Below are 23041 nucleotides of genomic sequence, written 5' to 3'. Positions count from 1 at the left end.
AAAAATTGCAAAATATTTAGTTTCCTTTCTCTAACTTATGTTTGCCTCAACCAAATTTTATGAAACATATACACAATGCTTATTACCACAAAATAAAGATCAAGTGTGAATTTTGGTGTGGTCACTTTAACCATTCTCAAGTTATGTCCCTTTATAAATGGAAAAAAATGCAAAATTTTTAGTTTCCGTTCTCTAACTTAAGTTGCCTCAACCAAATGTTATGAAACTTATACACAATGCTTTTTACCACAAAACACAGATCAAGTTGAATTTTGGTAGGGTCACTTTTATCTTTCTTGAGTTATGTCCCTTTATAATGTTGTATGCAAGCGGGGGCATCATTCTCCATTTATTCTTTATTTGAAACAAAGATAAATTCTGCACATTTTTTGAAAAGTGCAAATTTAACAAAGACTAAAAGAATATCTTTACCAAACTTGGGACAATATCTTTTGAGCCATTAATCAGATCTTGACCAACCTTTGGAAGATAATGTGCTGTGGGATGAAAAAAAATCTATTAATTTGAGGTCATTTGGTCAAAAGTCAAGGTTACATCATTAATTGATAGACCATTTGGCCAATTTTATGGATACCCTTCATTTGACATTATTTGATTGCAGACTTTACAGTCTTTGTTGAATTGAAGTCTTTCCTATTTCAAAACAGACTTTGCCATTTCTACATATGATGTTGTCAAACAGAAAAAGTGTGCATTGAATGAAAATGCCTTAAAAATCCCCCATATTGTTTTACTATGTACTCCTTAGAGGAAACTAGTGTACACTTGAATTGAATTATTTTCAGGGGCGGACTCAGGGGGGGGGGGGGGGGTGGCAGGTGTGTGCCCCCCCCCTAATAATTTGCAAAGCATGGGTTGTCCTCAGCTTAATAAAGAATATTTCGATAATTTTACCTCGAAAATTTTTTCGCATTGCTCTGCTTGGCGAACATTTAAGTTTGTGCCCCCCTAACCTAAAATCCTGGATCCATCCCTGATTTTTGTGGGATTTTGAAATACTTTTTTGTTTCGAGTTCTGAAACTTAAGTAGGACTAACCTCATTTTGCCAAAAAATTATTCCTGGGGTACTAATTTTCATTGATTTTGTAGGTAAAGGGAAACAACAAATTAAAATGTTCAATGAAGTTTTCATTTACAAACTTTGGCAAAATCACGAAATCAAAATAAAAAAATGTATCCACGAAAATACAATTTTCTCTAACCTAGGAAAATTGGTACACAGGAAAATAAAAGAATTTACAGTATATTTATATGATTTTTTGGGGAAAAAAATATGTTAGAATGGTCTTTAGTTTTTCATTTTATTTCAGGGTACCTAAGATATACTTTGGAACCAGAACACATAAACAGATTTCTCAGATTGTCAGGGAGTTAAAGAAAACAGCTTATAAGGATACCAGGTAAGATATAACTAGCATTATAAATGTCATCTGATTTTAGAGTTCACTGAATAAATCTATATTGTCTTGTATTCCAGTATATAGGAAAGGATGCATAATTCATTAGAAAGTGAAATTATGCTTCCAATTTTAATTCTTATAGAATGATTCCTGGAGTTTCCACAGGTTTTCATTGTGGTTTATGATTCCTGGAGTTTCCACAGGTTTTCATTGTGGTTTAAATGAAGTATACAAACAAGACTCCTCCAGAAAAAACAACAATGCTTACAACAGCACTTCTGCAGAATGAAAGTTGTGCACCTTATAGTTTAAATTTTTTATCACTTATTTCAGAGGTTGTTATTTATCCCACAAAAGTGCATCTTTCTATAAATACTTAGGACAAGCAACACACATGCCTTCTTTGGAAGGCCCTAATTTAAAAATCATTAGTGTGATTCTTACTCTCATCACAATTGTCAAAAATCATTATGGTAAGAGAGATAACTCTTGTCATATTGGTAGAGTATTTTCTGGATATAGAAGAAACGCTTTAATACTATACATTTGTGCGTTAGTTTCTATTAATGCATTTATTTTATAGAATGACCATTTTAGCCAGTAAGGAATTCACGTGTATACATCCAGCGGTCTCTAAAATGAAGAATAAAAATGAAGGGTGTAAAGAATTAATGGATGTAAGTTGGTAAATATTGATGAAATAGTGGTAAGCCTAAAGTAGACTATAAGGGTTGTTTTGAAATTGTAGTGAGGTGTAAGCTATTGTTTCTGGTTTGAAAGCCTTGCTGTGACTTAGATGAAGAACAGAAATAAAAGTCTTGTGTATTTGCTATGGGTTTTGTCAAGTGTGTGTAGGGATTTTGGGTAAACAATTTAGTCCCAATATTTCATTTATGTAACATGGATAAATATGAAAAATATTGTATTCAGTGCAGTTAAATTCTGCTTGTTAGACTCAAATTGCAATCCAATCCTTCATTTTCAAATATGAATATCAGAATTAATGATAAATGAAATTTAAATAACAACTAACATGATCTACCATGTCGAACATGAGCAACACGACGGATGCCACGTGGAGCAGGATCTGCTTACACTTCCAGAGCACCTGAGATCACCCCCAGTTTTTGGTGGAGTTTGTGTTGCTCAGTCTTTAGTTTTCTATGTTGTGTTTTGTGAACTATTGTTTGTCTGTTGGTCTTTTTCTTTTTTTGGCATTGTCAGTTTATTTTTGACATGAGTTTGAATGTCCCTCTGGTATCTTTCGCCTCTCTTTTACACTCACCTAAAAAAATTCAATTTTTATTTTTTTTTAAATGCTGTTTTAATGGCAGCAAAAAATTATTATTATTAACCTGTTGTTGAATTGATTGATGCACTTTTACTTGAATAATAATGCATACTTCAGCATTTTGTTTTCAGGGTCCTGGTTGTAAGTTTAATGACAGAGTAAAGAAAATTTTCCCACATTACTCCAACCTACAGGAATATGGTTTATCTGAAGCATGGGATTTAGAAGATTTAGTTCATCTTTGTAAAGAGAAAAAGGTAACAATTTATATACCTGACCAATTCAAAACTTCCAACCCAGGTTATAATGATAGCTACTTCTTCAGCCGATAAAATCGTTCAATGTTGTATTTCTTATATAACAGCAGAAATGTTTTCTGAATGCAAACATTGTTGCTTTTCTATACTCCTTACTATAAAAATAGATATTCTTACTGGAGCAATAGTCACATGGACATTTTTATTGTCAAAATTGATGCCAATGCTTGATTCATTGAATTCCAGATTAGTAAATTAAATTACATATTTTTGTTGAAAGAATACTAAAGCTAGACTAATTTTGATATGAATACATTATAGATCTGAAAATATATAACCTGTCTTTTGGATGTCTATTTATTGATCACACAACCCAAGACATGCAAGTTTATCATGTCTGCATTTTTCAGAAAGAAAAAAAAGATCATATGCACCTTTAACACTTTTTCTGTCAAAACTGTTGCATTTCAATCAAATGTCAAAGATTCATATGGATAGCTTGTATGGAGCTGTGTGTCTGTGCTTTATTGTCTTTACTTTTAAATATCTTTTCAGGTGTGCCCATATTTCAGTGTAAGAAGTTTTAGAAAAGAAATAGACATAGTGTTCTGTCCTTACAACTATCTTATTGACCCAATTATCAGACAAAATGTAAGTACTATAGGAAAATTTGTCCAACAGGATTTTGTTTTAACTAATTACAATAAGCATTTTTAGGCTGAAAATTGGACACCTTAAAAGTGTATTCTTGATGAACATTTGCACTTAAAAATCATTTACTGTGAAAGTACTTTTATTCGTGGGTATCAATTTTCGTGGTTTGAGCAAAAGTTACATGTTCGTGGGTTCTTAAATCGTGGATTTTAGTTTCCTAAAAAAATCGAGTGAAGAACTTGAAGCCAGCAGAAACGAAGATTTTTGAAAATAATCATATCTTGTTTTATTATCATTTTTGGGACATTGCAGAATAAAGTTTTTATTTGCACTTGTTCATCTTTCATTACTGACAACATGCATTTCTTTCATTACCGACAACATGCATTCATCAAATTTTTATAAAATAATTGCTTTCGGAAATAAGCTAATTCATCTTTGCTTACAAATTGTCTCGATTAAAGAAAATTGCAAAGTAAACATTTTAATTGTTGCACACGTGTAATCAGAAGTGATGACACTGTTTAACCCGAGGTCAAATGATCAACAGATTGACGATAAGCAAAGGTGTTAATTAGGCCATAAACATGTCACTTAAAGAAAAGTGTTACATAAAAAAAATGCTACAAATGTACATTATAGAATTATTTCTTATGAAATAAAAAAAGCAAGCCCAATATAAAATTTAATTTTTTGGTATGAGAATTATGAGGTGAAACAAAGAACACTTCACCATCACATATCATCACCGGAAGTCTGACATTCATCGATCAAAACTAATTTTTCATGAGATTATAAGGTTGAAAGTCGTGGGAATCTTATCAATTTGAACAAAAGTTGTCTTATGTCGTTGGACACTTAAATTTGTGGATAAAATCATCCACGAAAACCATGAAAATTGGTACCTCATCAAATAAAAGTTCTTTCACAGTTTTCTGAATGCAACATAAGAAATAACTTTAATTTTAATTAGATGTCAGTCTGCTGCTTATCTGTAATTGACAGTCACTAAATGAAAGGATTTAAAGTTAACATTTGAGTTCAAAACATCACTGCAAATCCAATAGTACATAAAGTACTATAAATGGAGGCCTTTTGATATTTGCTGTTTGTTATACACCACCTTACTGTAAGTTCATAAGACCTTAAGGCATGTTAAAATTGCAACTAAGAGCAAAACTGGAAAATATTTATGTTTATCAACATTTTATGATATGTTGAGACAATTCTGATGATTTTCCAGAATGAATATGTAAGAAACTTTATATATTTTATAGATGGAAATAAATTTGAAGGATGAAATAGTAATCTTGGATGAAGCTCACAACATAGAAGATTCAGCTAGAGAAGGAGGAAGTGAAAACTTTACTGATGATCAACTTGATAAAGCGTATAAAGAAATACATGAAATGAGTAGGCTTTTATTGTGTGAAGATTTACTTACATTTGGTTGTTATATCAAAGATTTACTATTTGTGGCATTCCAAGCCTTTGGTCACAGGTGTACAAGTGCTAAAGTTTGTTTCTTTATATTCAGGGATTAATTGATGTTTGATTTCAAGTTTGTTTTAATCACTGAATATTTTATGTCTTAGGTCATTAGATGACTTTTAAGCAAACTACTCAGTTCTAAACTGATAGGATTCTGGGTTTTTGTACATTTAAAAAAAAAGATCCTTTTAAGTGAGACGTCAGGTTGTAAGGTCGCCTTACAAACCCACCAAGGTTGAAGGTCAGATTTAAGCTACTATAATTGGCTCTGAAATGGATTTTGTCTAATTATAATGTAAGTGAAATATAGTTGAGGGTTAAGAACTGCTTGAATGAACTTAAAGTAGGCTAAATTTTGTTTTTATCAGTGAATAATTTTTCACTTAAATATCTCCTTGATACAATGTTTTACACTTTTATGAGCAATGAATGTTGATTGTTGGTTGCTTAACCTCCATTGGCAAATATTTCATGCATGTTCAGGAGCAATGACGAATTCAGATGCCAAGAAGAAATACTTATGTAATGTACTATTGTTTTATTTATTTATGTGTTTCTCTGTCCTGAGTGTTCTTGTGTTTATTTGTACTGTATTTCTGTCACATAATGTTGTCATTTTAGCGGTATATTTAACATTGCCATATAATCGGGAGGTTTAGCTAGCCTTAAAACCAGGTTCAACCCACCATTTTTTCTTAAAATGTCCTGTACTAAGTCAGGAATATGGCAGTTGTTATCAAATAGTCCATTTCTATGTATGTTGGCGTTTGTTTTTGTTGCAGTTCAGTGTTTCTGTTGTTCCGTTGTTTTCCTCTTATAGTTGATGTGTTTCTCTGTTTTGGTTTGTGACCCAGATTTGTTTTCGCTTAATCGATTTATGACTATTGAACAGCGGTATACTACTGTTGCCTTTATTTATTATGTCAAGCATAAAATGCAACAAACATATTTTGACTTGTACATAATGCAGAAGCAGACATGTACAGAATGAATGTTTACTGATGGAAAAAAAATATAACGTTAAAAAAATGTGAATTGGGATGAAAATATACAGGTTTATATGATTAGGCCTAATGATATAAAACATAAGATAACATTGATATATAATATATATTTATAAGCTTATATTACAATTATATACTGTTTATAAAGACAGTTGTTGATAATTGTTTGTTGTATCAAACTATCTAAACTTTCTCTTTAAACAACATAATCATAAAAATTTAAAAAAAATGGCCAATGGTACATAAGAATTTTGGTTAAAAGAAAGAATAACATCCTGTGTATACTGTTATTTTTTATTAGCAGATTCAAAACAATTTGAGCCATCATGTACATTAAATAAAAATCTTTCCTTTTCAGTTATACATGAAATTAAACCAGTAGAACACCTGAGGCTACAGCAGATGGTAATATTGTTATTTAATCTTAGCTTGGTCTTTTGGTTATTTGTATTGTTGGGTCGCTTTCTCTTTGACGTTAACCCCACATCATCTTTTATTCACAATAATTGTTGAATATTACATTGTATTTTCATTTATTCTTTTTTAAATGGACCACAGATCTGTGGATGCAGTTATCAAGGAGAAATTCATCCTTTTGTTAATTTTAAATATCTGATATAGTTTATAACAAAAGCTTTGTTTCAATATTTTTTTAGTCCCAAAGAAATGAAACACAAAACATAAAAGAAATAATATTTATAAGCAGACATTTCATGAAATCTAGACATGGTTTGAAAAATAAACTGTGGATTCAACTATTTTCATGGGTACCAATTTTCAAGATTAAAGAAAAACTGATTTTTCGTTGAAACTTTTATTTCTTGTATTTTCCAAAGATTCCATACAAGCCTATAGGAAATTCATACTTCGTTGAACATTTAGATTCATGGTTTGTCTCTCAACTAAATCTATGAAAACTGGTACCCCATGAATAATAATGAATCCAAAGTAACACAGGGTCTAACAGTTATTTAGTTCTAAGAAAAAATAATAAACTGAAAAAATACAATATTAACAAAGGTTTTTTATGCCCCCGCCACTAGGAGAAGGGGGCTTTTAGCGTTACCCTTGACTGTCTGTCCTTCTGTCTGTCTTTCCGTCCATCCTTCCATCCGTCCCAAAAGTATTTTCACATATAAGCAAGCTTGAGTGGGGGGCATTCATATCCTCAGACACATTCTTCTTTTATTAGAATTTAAGTTAATGAGGAATGGTAATAGAAGAAAGTCAGCTTTTGTTTAGAAAAATGTTTCTATTAATTGTGGTTCTGTAACCGAATCATCAATATAAAAATACAGAGATGCGGTATGATTGTCAATGAGACAACTGTCCCTAGAGTTCAAATGACGAAGATATAAGCAATCAAAGCTGTATAAATTGTTTCAGGTGGAAGGTTTTATGAGGATTATACAGAATAACATAGACCATTTAGAACAAAGTAGCTTTGATCAAGCATCTAAAGTCTGGTCTGGATATGATATTGTTGTACGAATGAAGGAGTACGGTATTGGACCACAACATGTAGATGAATTATTGGTATGTATCCACATAAAACTCAACTTAATTGTGATCTGGGTATTTCTGACATTGTTTTACATATTGTATTTATGTTGTGTCATAGATCAAATTTATTTGTTCAGTGTATGTTTACTTGTTTTGTTAATATTTCTTTTTGATCGAGTTAAGCCATTTCAATTGATATTTTATAGTGTGTCTTTCTATGTTGTAATGTTTTACTACTGTTTCAGGTTGTGGGTGAAGGTTGACGCCTGTTAAAACGTTTAAACCCACTGCATTTGTTTGCACCTGTCCTAAGTCAGGAACCTGTTGTTCAATGGTTGTCGTTTGTTGATGTGGTTCATAAGTGTTTCTCGTTTCTCGTTTTTTATATAGATTAGACAGTTGGTTTTCCTGTTTGAATGGTTTTACACTAGTCATTTTTGGGGCCCTTTATAGCTTGCTGTTCCGTGTGTGCCAAGGTTCTGTGTTGAAGCCAGTACTTTGACCTATAATGGTTTACTTTTTATACGACCGCAAAAATTTGCGGTCGTATATTGGTATGACGTCGTCGTCGTCCAAAGACACATTGGTTTTCGCACTCTAACTTTAGTTTAAGTGAATGGATCTCTATGAAATTTTACCATAAGGTTCAATACCACAAAAGGAAGGTTGGGATCGATTTTGGGGGTAATTGCCTCAAAATTTTAGGAATTAGGGGCCAAAAAAGGGGCAAAAAACAAGCATTTTTCTAGTTTCATGACAATAACTTGTGTGTAAGTCTATGGATCTTTCTGAAATTGTACTACAAGGTTCCATATCACAAAGGGAAAGCTGGAATTGAGTTTGGGGGTAATTACCCAAAACTTTTAGGAATAAGGGGCCAAAAAGGGGCTAAAAATAAGCATTTTTCTAGTTTCCAGACAATAACTTGTGTTCAAGTGTATGGATCTCTCTGAAATTGTACTGCAAGGTACCATACCACAAAGGGAATGCTTGGATTGATTTTGGGGGTAATTGCCTCAAAATTTTAGGAATTAGGGGCCAAAAAAAGGGGCAAAAAACAAGCATTTTTCTAGTTTCATGACAATAACTTGTGTGTAAGTCTATGGATCCTTCTGAAATTGTACTACAAGGTACAGTATCACAAAGGGAAAGCTGGAATTGAGTTTGGGGGTAATTGCCCAAAACGTTTAGCAAAAAGGGGCCAAAATAAGCATTTTTCTAGTTTCCAGACAATAACTTGTGTTCAAGTGTATGGATCTCTCTTAAATTGTACTGCAAGGTACCATACCACAAAGGGAAGGCTGGGATTGATTTTGGGGGTAATTGCCTCAAAATTTTAGGAATTAGGGACCAAAAAGGGGCAAAAAACAAGCATTTTTCTAGTTTCAGGACAATAACTTGTGTGTAAGTGTATGGATCTTTATGAAATTGTACTACAAGGTTCCATATCACAAAGGGAAAGCTGGGTTTGAGTTTCGGGGTAATTGCCCTAAATGTTTAGGAATTTGGGGCAAAAAAGGGGCCAAAAAACAAGCATTTTTCTAGTTTCCAGACAATAACTAGTGTTCAAGTGTATGGATCTCTCTGAAATTGAACTGCAAGGTACCATACCACAAAGGGAAGGCTGGGATTGAGTTTGGGGGTGATGAATCTTAAGGGGGTTCAAAAAATTGGGGGGGGGGATTTTTTTTCCTTTTTTTTTCTTTAAAATTTTCCATTTTAAATTGGTTATTTCTGATTTATATATAAAAGCAAATAATAATGATATGGTTTGAATAGGTAAATTAAAAAAATTTTAAGTTCTAAGACCACATTCATTCTGTGTCAGAAACCTATGCTGTGTCAAATATTTAATCACAATCCAAATTCAGTGCTGTATCAAGCTTGAATGTTGTGTCCATACTTGAACCAACTGTTCAGGGTTCGACCTCTGCGGTCGTATCAAGCTGCCCCCAGCGGAGCATTTTATTACAAATTGTGACTTGGATGGAGAGTTGCACTCATACCACATCTTCTTATATCTATGTTTTATGTTATATATTTACCACCATGTTGAAGGACAGGAATGTTATCTTGATTCTGAAAAAAAAATCAGCTTGAATGTTTTGAAATTTTTATTTTCCTGGTAGAATTTAGAAAAAATGCTTTAAATACAATGATCTCCTCATTACATGTATGGATTACATGAAAATTGTCTGTTATCTAAAAATATAATTTTTGGGTAAAGATTGCATGAAATACAAGCAAAACCCTATGGTACTGACTTGATATCTAAATCTTCAAAGGTTTATCACTCCTTATAAGATATCTAAATCTTCCAAGGTTCATCACTCCTTATAAGATACACAAAATATAGTGCATTGATCATGATATTCTAAACATCCTATCCATGAACATTTCTAGAAATTTGAAACCAAACTTGATAGCTATGTTCCTTTGAAAGGCCTTAACAAGAGAAGGATATAGTTTACATTAAAACTAAATGGGAAATTGGATTTGGATTTTGTTTTCAAGGACAGATGAATTTAAATATAATCAAACCGTGTAGGAATATTCTTTATAATGAATTACCACATAAAAAAATTCCAATATTGATCAAGTGGTAAAAAAGGGGATTACTGTAATGGGCCTTGTATAGTTTGCACTGGTAATTGTCCGCACCCCCTTCTCACCACGAAATTTCATGCAAAAAAACTTTTTGTAACTGTTAGAAAACGTCTAATGAAACTGGTAATTTCAAATCTTGTGGTCGTTTGCCGTATTTTCATGGGAAAACCCTTTTTCCATCATCAAATAGAAGTTTAAAATGCTTTTTATTGATTCTAGAACACTTCAAGAGTGCTAAAATAAGCCAAAATAACAACAAAAAAAACTTTTAATAACTTGTGTATGTTAAAACCAGAAGTTCAAATAACACTGGTAAATAAAAATAAATACGGAAAATCCGTACTGAATAGATATCACTAGAATACAACTTTCAAAGTAAAACAGTTCCATCCTTGAGTAAAATAATGTTTAAAATATCTATCACATTAATGTTCCAAGGATCTTAGGCTAAAACAAAACACATGCATCAGTATGTAACATCAAAACGGAACGAATAACCGATTACGTGTTGTAGTTTATATATAGTAATGCATAAACTGTTCCTGGTTGACTTCTACACTTTGTTCAGATAAATTCAAGCAGATTCCTGTTTTTTTTAGCAATGCAGTGAAAAGAAATGAAAAATTTGTAATGAAGCATTTTATCTTGAAATTTATCAGTTTATATTTGATATTGAATAAAAATTACATATTAATATGGATGAGGTAAAATTATTAGTTTTGAAAATAAGAGTTCCCTCTACAATTTCAATCACAAACATGGTGAAACGTAAACAAACCTTGCGAATTAAATTTTGTTTTCCTTATTTGTTGCTTATTGTACTCTATAGTCTGCACCCCTGTCTCACAGGTTCAATTGTACAGAATAAAACCGCGGACTGCACAAGCCTGAATTTGGAATATTGGTTAAAATTTGAAGGATCTTCTATCACATGTTCAAGGAGATTAAACCATCTACAATTATAAATGTGGATTCATTTATGTTTGTTTATACCAATTTTTGTTGATTGAGGAAAAGTTGTTGATTTTGTGATTTTGCCGTGGTCTGTCTGCAAGCCTACAGAACATGTGTACTTTGTTGAACACTTAAATTGATTGTCCATAAAAAATGGTAGTTAATGAAAAATAATGAACCCACAGTACAAAGTCAAAGGAGTATCATTTTGTGACCTAAATAAACCTCTAGTTTCCTCTGAAGTTATTACTCTCTCCAGCTATTTTTTTCAGGAGTAGTTTTACCAGGTGAGTGATTCAAGCTCTAGTTTATTTAGATTATTTTCATTTGTTTTAGAAATGCTTTTCTGCAGTTTGTGAAGATGCAAATGAGAGATCAGTCCAGAATATTCGTGGACAGACAGTCAAACTTAGTTCTGCTTCAGGAAGTACACTGGAACGAATGTTTAACATCATGGATTTCATGTACAGAAAAGATCTGAAATATTTGGAGGATTATAGGTATGGCTCCATGAACTTTTAGTAATCTTTGTATGTTTAAGCTCTCTGCAGAACAATATTTTATAAAGTTACAATATTATCACATATTTAAGAACTGTTAGACAATTAACAAAAAAAACTTTGTAACCATTCATTAAAAGTTTTTATTATACCCCACACAGTTAATTGCGTCGGGTATAATGTTTTTGACCAGTCTGTCTGTCCGTCCGTCCGTCCTGTTCTTGTCATTGCAACTCCTCTGAAACCACACGACAGAATTTCATGAAACTTTATAGATAATAAGGACATACTATGTAGATGTACATATCGACAGGAAATTATGATTCAATTTTTTTCTAGGAGTTATGCCCCTTTGCACTTATTAGCCTCAATATACTACTGCAACAGTTTGTCATCGCAAGTCCTTTGAAACTACACAACAGAATTTCATGAAACTTTGTAGATAATAAGGACATACTATGTAGATGTGCATATCGACAGGAAATTATGATTCAATTTTTAGCTCACCTGACCTGAAAGGTCAAGTGAGCTTTTCTCATCACTTTGCGTCCGTCGTCCGTAAACTTTTACAAAAATCTTCTCCTCTGAAACTACTGGGCCAAATTTGACCAAACTTGGCCACAATCATCATTGGGGTATCTAGTTTAAAAAATGTGTCCGGTGACCCGGCCAACCAACCAAGATGGCCGCCATGGCTAAAAATAGAACATAGGGGTAAAATGTAGATTTTGGCTTATATCTCTGAAACCAAAGCATTTAGAGCAAATCTGACACGGGGGTTAAATTGTTTATTAGGTCAAGATCTATCTGCCCTGAAATTTTCAGATGAATCGGACAACCTGTTGTTGGGTTGCTGCCCCTGAATTGGTAATTTTAAGGAAATTTTGCCGTTTTTGGTTATCATCTTGAATATTATTATAGATAGAGATAAACTGTAAACAGCAATAATGTTCAGTAAAGTAAGATCTACAAATAAGTCAACTTGACCAAAATGGTCAGTTGACCCCTTAAGGAGTTATTGCCCTTTATAGTCAATTTTTAACCATTTTTCGTAAATTTTTGTAATCTTTTACAAAAATCTTCTCCTCTGAAACTACTGAGACAAATTTAACCAAACTTGTCCACAATCATCATTAGGGTATCTTGTTTAAAAAATGTGTCCGATGACCCCGCCCGTGAACCAAGATGGCCGACATGGCTAAAAAATAGTACATAGGGTAAAATGCAGTTTTTGACTCATATCTCTGAAACCAAAGCATTTAGAGCAAATCTGATGATTATAAAATTGTTCATTAGGTCAAGATCTATCTGCCCTGAAATTTTCTTACCAATCAGGCAACCCGTTGTTGGGTTGCTGCCTCTGAATTGGTAATTTTAAGGAAATTTTGCCGTTTTTGGTTATTATCTTAAATATTATTATAGATAGAGATAAACTGCAATAATGTTCAGCAAAGTAAGATCTACAAATAAGTCAACTTGACCAAAATTGTCAGTTGACCCCTTAAGGAGTTATTGCCCTTTATAGTCAATTTTTAACCATTTTTCGTAAATTTTTTAAATTTTTTACAAAAATCTTCTCCTCTGAAACTACTCAGACAAATTTAACAAAACTTGTCCACAATCATCATTAGGGTATCTAGTTTAAAAAATGTGTCCGATGACCCCGCCCGCGAACCAAGATGGCCGACATGGCTAAAAAATAGTACATAGGGTAAAATGCAGTTTTTGGCTCATATCTCTGAAACCAAAGCATTTAGAGCAAATCTGACATGGGGGTAAAATTGTTCATTAGGTCAAGATCTATCTGCCCTGAAATTTTCAGACCAATCAGGCAACACATTGTTGGGTTGCTGCCCCTGAATTAGTAATTTTAAGAAAATTTTGCAGCTTTTGGTTATTATCTTGAATATTATTATAGATAGAGATAAACTGTAAACAGCAATAATGTACAGCAAAGTTAGATCTACAAATAAGGCAACATGACCAAAATTGTCAATTGACCCCTTAAGGAGTTATTGCCCTTTATAGTCAATTTTTTACAATTTTCATAAATTTTGTAAATTTTTGTAAATTTTTACAAAGTATTTTCCACTGTATCTACCGGGCCAAGTTCATTATAGATAGAGATAATAGTAAGAAGCAAGAATGTTCAGTAAAGTAAGATCTACAAACACATCACCATCACCAAAACACAATTTTGTCATGAATCAATCTGTGTCCTTTGTTTAATATGCACAAAGACCAAGGTGAGCGACACAGGCTCTTTAGAGCCTCTAGTTTTTCTAGGAGGTATGCCCCTTTCAACTTATTGGCCTCAATATACTACAGTCCGTCAGTCCTGTTCTTGTCATCGCTACTCCTCTGAAACCACACCACAGAATTTCATGAAACTTTGTAGACATAATATGTAAATGTGCATATCCACAAGAAATTTTTATCAATTGACTTTTGTAGGAGTTATGAGTCTGTGTCACTTATGCATCTCGTGAGATTTTGTTTGGTCAGTGTCAATGTAGGGGCGTGGGGTATGTGAGCGTGCTCACAATGGTTCTTTAATTAATATGAATATTTATTAGATTTATAAACTGATAACTTACCACAAACATATACCATTGAATTTATGCCATTATCAAACACAAGTTACTTGTTGAAGGGTTATTTCTTGGTACAAATCAATGTTAATTTGTGTCTAGATGATAGAGATTTTAATGTGTTTTGTTTGCTTTATACCATTCAGTGGCAAAAGTATGTTATGCATGTTTTGAGTAGATTTCTATACGTGTAATTTGTTTATGAATGATTCAGTGATAAATGATATTAAATGAAATGGCAAATTTTTCTGAAAAACATATGCAACACATTTAATTTTTGTCTATAAGAATTTCATTATCTTTCCAGAGTTGCTATATTGAAATCTACAACCTATGTTTCTGACAATAATACAGTAAGTGTTCTATATCTTCAGGTTAACTGTTTCGAATCCTATCCATGTCAAAAGAAAATTTAGGTTATGTTCTAGTTCGCCAGACTTAAAAGACGATAAATTATTTATACAATAAAACTCAACACATGAATCAGAAATGAGCTCTCCATGTGAGAGAAGCATACTTTTATTTATATCCAATGTATAATATAACTCAAAAACAGTTCATTTTTAATTTCAAACTCACTATGGCTCATTCTCAGTCGTTACTAAGGCCAAAAAATAATACATGTGTTTCCGCTAACCCTTCGTACCCTAATTTTTAGTGCCTACCCTAACACTTTTTATGCCATTTTGGAACAAGCACTGTTCAAGTCAGACTGATTCCTTAGTAGTAACCAGCTAAAAAATGTAAAGTAAAATGATATTGCCTACCTACCTACCCTATTTTTTTCAGCACGTTAGCGGAAACACATGTTTTATTTTCTTTGGCCTAAGGTATCAAACAATCATACAGATAAGGCTCAATCACAAACATACAAATATACATCAATCTACAAAACAAGATAACCATTACGGTACTCATAAGAAAAAAAGACTGTCTAGGTGATGGTGGGTGGGGTGGATTGGGGGTGAGGGGACTTAATACAAGTTAGGCAGTATGCTACTCAGCGTAAGGCAGAACTTAGAAAAATAACATTATAAATTACATTTAATTTATATGAAACAGCAAGCACAAGAAACATGAGCCAAAATCATACAATACATAGAATACCTGTTTAATTCAGAGAATTATACCTGCAATGCGACAACTTTCATTCAATGGATAACCATTATAAACATTACAGGTATTCTAAAACATGTTTTGATTTAAACAAACAGTTTAAACTATCTATAATTAAGAAAGAAAATCTATGGACAGAAATATTGAATATAGACTGGCACAAATAAATTGTGATCTGTTGACTTTATAGGAAGTATTAAAACTGTTTTTTTTTTTTTCAATTTCAAACACTTACAGTTAATGATAAGCATGGCAAAAATAGATTCATAGAAAATCAGTGCATTAATACAAAAAGATCTATATAAACAGTCAGTAGTTTATTGATTTGTAATAATTTTTCTCAGGATGGATCATGGATTAGTTCAAGAAACAGACGAGGAGGTAATTTTTAATGACTAAACACTTATTCTTGAAAGCAAGCTTCTGACATGGTTGAAGTATCCTGTCTAAGAAAACCAGTTGTTACGACATTGTACAAAAAGGGTTGATTAAACCTTCGTAGTGAAGATACTTGAAGAATGTTTGACCTTGTTTGAGAAAATCAAACTATACTAATTATACAAGATATTGACTTTCATTACATTAGATGTTTATTGTAGAAGTACTCTTATATTTTTATGCCCCACATTCGTTCGTCTGTCCGTTTGTCCCGCTTCAGGTTAAAGTTTTTGGTCAAGGTAGTTTTTGATGAAGTTGAAGTCCAATCAACTAGAAACTTAGTACACATGTTCCCTATGATATGATCGTTTTAATTTTAATGCCAAATTAGAGTTTTGACCCCAATTTCATGGTCCACTGAACATAGAAAATGATAGTGCGAGTGGGGCATCCGCATACTATGGACACATTCTTGTTGTGTATATATCAATTTTCATAATTTGCGGAGAAGTCCTTTATGCAAAGATTTATAAAAGAATGTATTTTGTTGTGAACCTAAAGGTTTGACTGGGGTATAGAAGTATTGTCATCTCTGAACTCTTTCTGTCTAACAGAAAAACACTTCTTAAAGGGGGGTTTCATTTGGCTCTGTAGGATGTATATATATAACCAGTGGCAGCCCAAATTTTTTGCCCTTAATCCCTGTCGATCAACTTGTTGGTTTGATGTAAACTTGTTCTTGTCCTGAATATACTTGAAAATTAAATGTTCATTCTCCAAGTCAGATACTTATTTACACGACTTCCAGTAAATCCTGCATGCACTATGGTATACTTGTTCACTCCAATGTTCTGACAAATTTTTATGTCCCATTTATTATGCCCCATTTATGGGCATTATGTTTTTTGGTCTGTGCGTCTGTTCGTCCATCTGTCCCGGTTCAGGTTAAAGTTTTTGGTCAAGGTAGTTTTTGATGAAGTTGTAGTCCAATCATCTTGAAACTTAGTACACATGTTCCCTATGGTATGATCTTTCTAATTTTAATGCCAAATTAGAGTTTTGACCCCAATTTCAAGGTCCACTAAACATAGAAAATGATAGTGTGAGTGGGGCATCCGTGTACTATGGACACATTCTTGTTCACTCAATTTTGGTCAATCTTATTACAAGTTTTACTAAAAAATCAAGCAGAAAAAGGATTCTTAGTCACATACAACACAGAACTCTTTCTTGAATTATTTTTTTGAAATGCAAAATAAAAATTCAGGGTATGTTATCAAACAAAGGGTTGATTGGGAGTCAGAAATCCATATTTTCTTTTTGGCCTTAGCATAAAATTATTCTATTTTTTCTTGGATGCTGATGCTCTCACTAAAGTGATCTTCTTTATTAAACTTGAATCAGTCTATAAAACTTGAAAAGTAGATCAGATTACCAAAGTTTACCTTCATTCTATGATTTATATATTATATAATATAGATGATTTGATATGATTTAGACCAGTATTTTGACCTCCAGATATGCAGTTGTGTTGTTGGGATGCTGTTGTATTGATATATATCCCATATTTCCTTTTAGTCAAACTGTACAAACCAGAAGCTTACAATTAATTGAACAAATTTCACTGGTTTCTAGGTAGGAGACCAGTTCCAAAATATGTCATCACTTTACATTTCTGGTGTATGAATCCGGGAGTGGTGAGTACTTTAAACATTTTCTCATTTAATTTCAAATGAACTCAACTCCCATGGTTTTATATTTCATAGTGAAAAATTAGGGATAAAAACTGCAGGCATTTGAAATCTCTAAATAACAATAAAGAAAAAAAATTTGGTTAAAAAATCCTGCCTTGGTATGACATCTGACTTTATTAACAAAGGACACAAAGGGATAACATCATGTTCCCACACACATGTCTCTCCAAGACATGTTACTAGTAATAAACATAAAAATTACCATTCTAATGCAATTAGTTTGTATCAATGGCTCTGATTGGATGACGACAAGCGTAAAATTCTCAATCTCCCTGTCTGTAACTAAGGAAGCCGACATTTTGAATTCCGGAATATATTGACATGTAATTTCTCCAATAATAAGCAAAAAAACTCACATTTGGACCTACAAATCTTCTTTTCATCAAATTTTATTACATTTTGAAGCGGACATGAACCCAGAAAACGCCCGGTGTTTATGTTTGATGCCGGAAGCACACCAATGACGTCACCTAGTTTAGGCGCCAAAGAAGATAACATCATTTCGCGGAATTTTCGTTTAATGAAAATTTTACACAGAAATAATGACTAAAATTGAATGATTTGTTTATTTTGCATTAGAATAGAGATAACTGTATTGTATTTGAAGCTTTGCGGACGTCCATCGGTAGTTTTACTGTCGCAAACACCCGTTTACCTGTCTCCGCTACGCGTCGCCAGGTTAACTAAATTTGCGACAGTAAAACTACCGATGGACGTCCGCAAAGCTTCAAATACAATACAGTTATCTCTAAATTTCCCTTCTCGCAATCTTATCAAACAAAATTGGGTTTTTGCAACAATAATGTTAACAAAATAAAATTCTCCAGTGTTAACATGTTTTGCTTGGTATTTTGTAGGCATTTTCAGATTTACCTGTATATGATACATGACACTACATGAATAGTGTTAGCAAATTAAATACTGCAGTGTTAACATCTTTACATGACACTAGATGAATAGTGTTAGCAAATTAAATACTCCAGTGTTAACATGTTTGCATGACACTAGATGAATAGTGTTAGCAAATTAAATACTCCAGTGTTAACATGTTTACATGACACTAGATGAATAGTGTTAGCAAATTAAATACTCCAGTGTTAACATGTTTGCATGACACTAGATGAATAGTGTTAGCAAATTAAATACTCCAGTGTTAATATGTTTACATGACACTAGATGAATAGTGTTAGCAAATTAAATACTCCAGTGTTAACATGTTTGCATGACACTAGATGAATAGTGTTAGCAAATTAAATACTCCAGTGTTAACATGTTTACATGACACTAGATGAATAGTGTTAGCAAATTAAATACTACAGAGTTAACATGTTTACATGACACTAGATGAATAGTGTTAGCAAATTAAATACTACAGAGTTAACATGTTTACATGACACTAGATGAATAAAGTTAGCAAATTAAATACCTGAGTGTTAACATGTTTTGTTGTGTATTTTGTAGGCATTTTCAGATTTACATGACACTAGATCTATAGTGTTAACTAGTGGGACATTATCTCCAATGAATTCATTTGAGTCTGAGTTAGATACACCGTTCCCCATCAAGTTAGAGGCCAACCATGTTATAGAGGATAAACAGGTCAGTTTATATATTTGTATCCTTGGCATTAAAACTTATTTTATAGATATATTTGTATCCTTGGCATTAAAACTTATTTTATAGATATATGTGTATCCTTGGCATTAAAACTTATTTTATAGATATATTTGTATCCTTGGCATTAAAACTTATTTTATAGATATATTTGTATCCTTGGCATTAAAACTTATTTTATAGAAAGCTAAGCAGTTGTTATTTCGTTTTCTGTGTTTATTTTAGTAAATTCATATAATGCAAGTAAGGATGTTAAGGATGTAGTCATGTCAGGTTTAGGAATTTTTGTCGGATGTTTAGACTTCTTGGTTTTTTCCTGCGATACAGGGTAAAATATTTTGCCCCATATCTATTTCTTTTCATAGAAGCTTAAGACTTCAATAGCTCATAAAAGGGTCATTACCAAAATTTAAGCAGATTTTAGATTTTTTATGCTCCACCAAGGAGCATTATGTTTTTCGGTCTGTGCGTCCATTCGTCCGTCTATCCCGCTTCAGATTAAAGTTTTTGGTCAAGGTAGTTTTTGATGAAGTTGAAGTCCAATCAACTTGAAACTTAGTACACATGTTCCCTATGATATGATCTTTCTAATTTTAATGCCAAATTAGAGTTTTGACCCCAATTTCATGGTCCACTGAACATAGAAAATGATAGTGCGAGTGCGAGTTGGGCATCCATGTACTATGGACACATTCTTGTTTTCCTATGATCAGACACCCATATAATGCCAATGCTAATTATAAGGTAATAATCCAAGTAATCCTTTTCCTGCCAACAAATATCTCAAAAAGCAATTCCATACCTATCAATAATTTTAGCTTGTTTTGTTCTTTAACTTATGCTCTTTTGACTAAAAGTATCAATTTTAAGTTCTACATTTTTTTTAATTTCACCTAACTACATCCTTAAAATTACAAAACCTTGTCTGAAATAATCTTATATAATCATGTTATCTCATGGCTTAAAAATATCAAGCATGAGGGATATCAGATTTAATAGCTTTGTAGATGTTATGAAAGCCATGAAGTGAAAGATGGGGAGTTATTTTGAAAGCTGTTTGTCGTAGAAAGTACAAGTCCTCTAGCTTGTCTAGTTTAACTTGATTATTAAAAATAATGGTCAGCTAATGTGCAGATTTTTTTCTAATGATATGCTTATTTGCAAAGATTATAAAGTAATGTGATACAGCATTTATATCTAAGTCTGTAATGTTTTGTTATTTTAAACATATTTTTTAAATGAGTATGTATTGATATTGGCATTTGTAAGTTGAGCTATGATGTATAAACTATTATTGTGGGTATGGGTGGGTGCTATGACCTACAGGAAAGCCTTTAAATGCTGTTAACTATATTATTTTCTGTGTTAACAGGTGTGGGTAGGTGCTATGAGCCAAGGACCTACAGGAAAGCCTTTAAATGCTGTTAACTATATTATTTTCTGTGTTAACAGGTGTGGGTAGGTGCTATGAGTCAAGGACCTACAGGAAAGCCTTTAAATGCTGTTAACTATATTATTTTCTGTGTTAACAGGTGTGGGTAGGTGCTATGAGTCAAGGACCCACAGGAAAGCCTTTAAATGCTATTAACTATATTATTTTCTGTGTTAACAGATGTGGGTAGGTGCTATGAGTCAGGGACCCACAGGAAAGCCTTTAAATGCTATTAACTATATTATTTTCTGTGTTAACAGGTGTGGGTGGGTGCTATGAGTCAAGGACCTACAGGAAAGCCTTTAAATGCTGTTAACTATATTATTTTCTGTGTTAACAGGTGTGGGTGGGTGCTATGAGTCAAGGACCCACAGGAAAGCCTTTAAATGCTGTTAACTATATTTTTTTTTTATTAGTTTCTGTGTTAACAGGTGTGGGTGGGTGCTATGAGTCAGGGACCCACAGGAAAGCCTTTACATGCTGTTAACTATATTATTTTCTGTGTTAACAGGTGTGGGTAGGTGCTATGAGTCAAGTACCTACAGGAAAGCCTTTAAATGCTGTTAACTATATTATTTTCTGTGTTAACAGGTGTGGGGGGTGCTATGAGTCAGGGACCCACAGGAAAGCCTTTACATGCTGTGTATAAGACTATGGAAACGCTTGCTGTTAACTATATTATTTTCTGTGTTAACAGGTGTGGGTAGGTGCTATGAGCCAGGGACCCACAGGAAAGCCTTTACATGCTGTGTATAAGACTATGGAAACACTTGAATTCCAGGATGAACTTGGTAAAACAGTTCTGCAAGTCTGTCAGGTTTGTATATGTTGGGATGTCTAGAGGCCTTTTCTCATTTGGTTAATCATTGTTGTGCTTTTATGCCATTCAGAAAAAGCATTCCTATAGATCAACATGTCGTCATATACATAAAGAGGAAAGAAACTGCTTTAAATTTAACTTTAAACAATGCTAAATGAAATATAAATCAAAAACAAAAAACAAGAATGCATGCAAGAATGATGATTTGAAACTATTTACAATAATATTCTTACCTTATTCAGTGATCGGGAAGGATGTGCGCCTTGCGCCAATTGCGCTTATCGACCAGAAATGGCGCATAAAGTGACAAATGTAAGCGCCCGCGAGGCGCATGATATTTTTCACTTCGTTTTGAAACATTGAGATATCGTCAAATGGATTTCCTATCGTATTTCGTGCCGCCATGTGTGAGTAAACAACTGTGTAGTGTTTACTCCAATGATAGGAGCACCTATATATTTTTGGGACGTCTCGGGTGTTTTCCTATGGTAATAATAGCAACATGCGGTATGACTGATTACCCAAAAAACGTAATTAACCATCGTTCATGATATAATTTTTTATAAACAACTTTAAATTTGTGAAAATTGGCTAGTACAGGCGAGAATTCTTCTCTAATTATAATCTTTTAAGTAAGCTTGCTATTATTTCGATTGAAAAACCCAAAAGCCTTTTTATGAATAGTAAAGTATTTGTCTCCATAAAAGGGGCTTATCTGTCCTTGTCAATTTTTTTGGTCTTTGGCTCGTTTTGACATTTTGTAAACATGCCTTCAGCGAATTGTTGTTGTGTCTTATCAATTAACGTTGCTCTCTACTGTTATTCTTGTCATCGTGATGAAGTAATAATAATACAAGTGCAGAGGAAATGCCAGAAACGTCCTCTAATACGGAACGTCTGGAATAAGTATGGTATCGACGAAGACCCAAATTTAATGTAAAAAAAAACATGAACATGAACAAGGGAACAGTACCAGTTTTAACATTGTAAATAAATGTTATCGTAAATATTGCCCGGTTTGGAAGAAGTTATTGTATATTCATTGAAATTGAAATTACAAAATCACAGGAACAATATCCATGATATTAATTAGAATCATACTTGTAAGTACAGTGAAATTTACACTTTTTTTATTTTTTTTATATATATATAACGAATGGCCCACTCATTTGACAACATGGCCCATTAATTCTAAAAATGGCCCATTGAATTTATTTTTGGGGGGCCCTGGGCCCATAGAGAAAAAATCCTTCCAGATCACTGCCTTATTGATATTTCTGGTAAAATATCTAGATTGTAATTTAACATTTCTAGATGTCAATATTTTTCTATGTAATAAATTGAAGGGCAATTTGTCAGCCTTTATGGATTACCTATATTTTTAACTACAGACAAATAGGTTTTGTTCAGGCGAAAATTATGGAAATCACCGAATTATGCAATAGATGTTTCGTGATTGATAAGATCAGTTGACTGTAATTTTCACTTTAAAGTTTACACCTGAATCTTTTTTATCTCATGTGCTGTGTATGTATAACTTATAAACATTATTTATACACTCACATGACTCTGGGATTCTCTTATAGCCCTCATGGGACGCTTTTTAAGTTTTGTCGTGGAGCATCAAAGGAAAGCTGTCTGCATAAGCCTCTG

The 23041-nt window shown here is 32.8% G+C and overlaps 1 protein-coding gene across 1 annotated transcript in view; it reads left to right on the top strand.

Moving 5' to 3' along the window:
• LOC127712042 (uncharacterized) overlaps window positions 1-23041 on the top strand; it is a 74888-nt gene that overhangs the window by 39885 nt on the left and 11962 nt on the right. Inside the window, exons 12-25 of the mRNA XM_052218209.1 lie at window positions 1333-1422; window positions 2006-2099; window positions 2845-2970; window positions 3526-3621; window positions 4902-5037; window positions 6478-6524; window positions 7506-7655; window positions 11520-11683; window positions 14582-14627; window positions 15735-15771; window positions 17404-17465; window positions 18984-19121; window positions 21080-21103; window positions 21290-21385. Of these exons, the coding sequence (XP_052074169.1) occupies window positions 1333-1422; window positions 2006-2099; window positions 2845-2970; window positions 3526-3621; window positions 4902-5037; window positions 6478-6524; window positions 7506-7655; window positions 11520-11683; window positions 14582-14627; window positions 15735-15771; window positions 17404-17465; window positions 18984-19121; window positions 21080-21103; window positions 21290-21385 (1306 nt within the window). The remainder of the gene's footprint in view (window positions 1-1332; window positions 1423-2005; window positions 2100-2844; window positions 2971-3525; window positions 3622-4901; window positions 5038-6477; window positions 6525-7505; window positions 7656-11519; window positions 11684-14581; window positions 14628-15734; window positions 15772-17403; window positions 17466-18983; window positions 19122-21079; window positions 21104-21289; window positions 21386-23041) is intronic.

The sequence above is a fragment of the Mytilus californianus genome, unplaced genomic scaffold, assembly GCF_021869535.1.
Source record: "Mytilus californianus isolate M0D057914Y unplaced genomic scaffold, xbMytCali1.0.p SCAF_8, whole genome shotgun sequence".
Lineage (NCBI taxonomy): Eukaryota > Metazoa > Mollusca > Bivalvia > Mytilida > Mytilidae > Mytilus > Mytilus californianus.
This window is presented reverse-complemented; position numbering and strand designations above follow the sequence as displayed.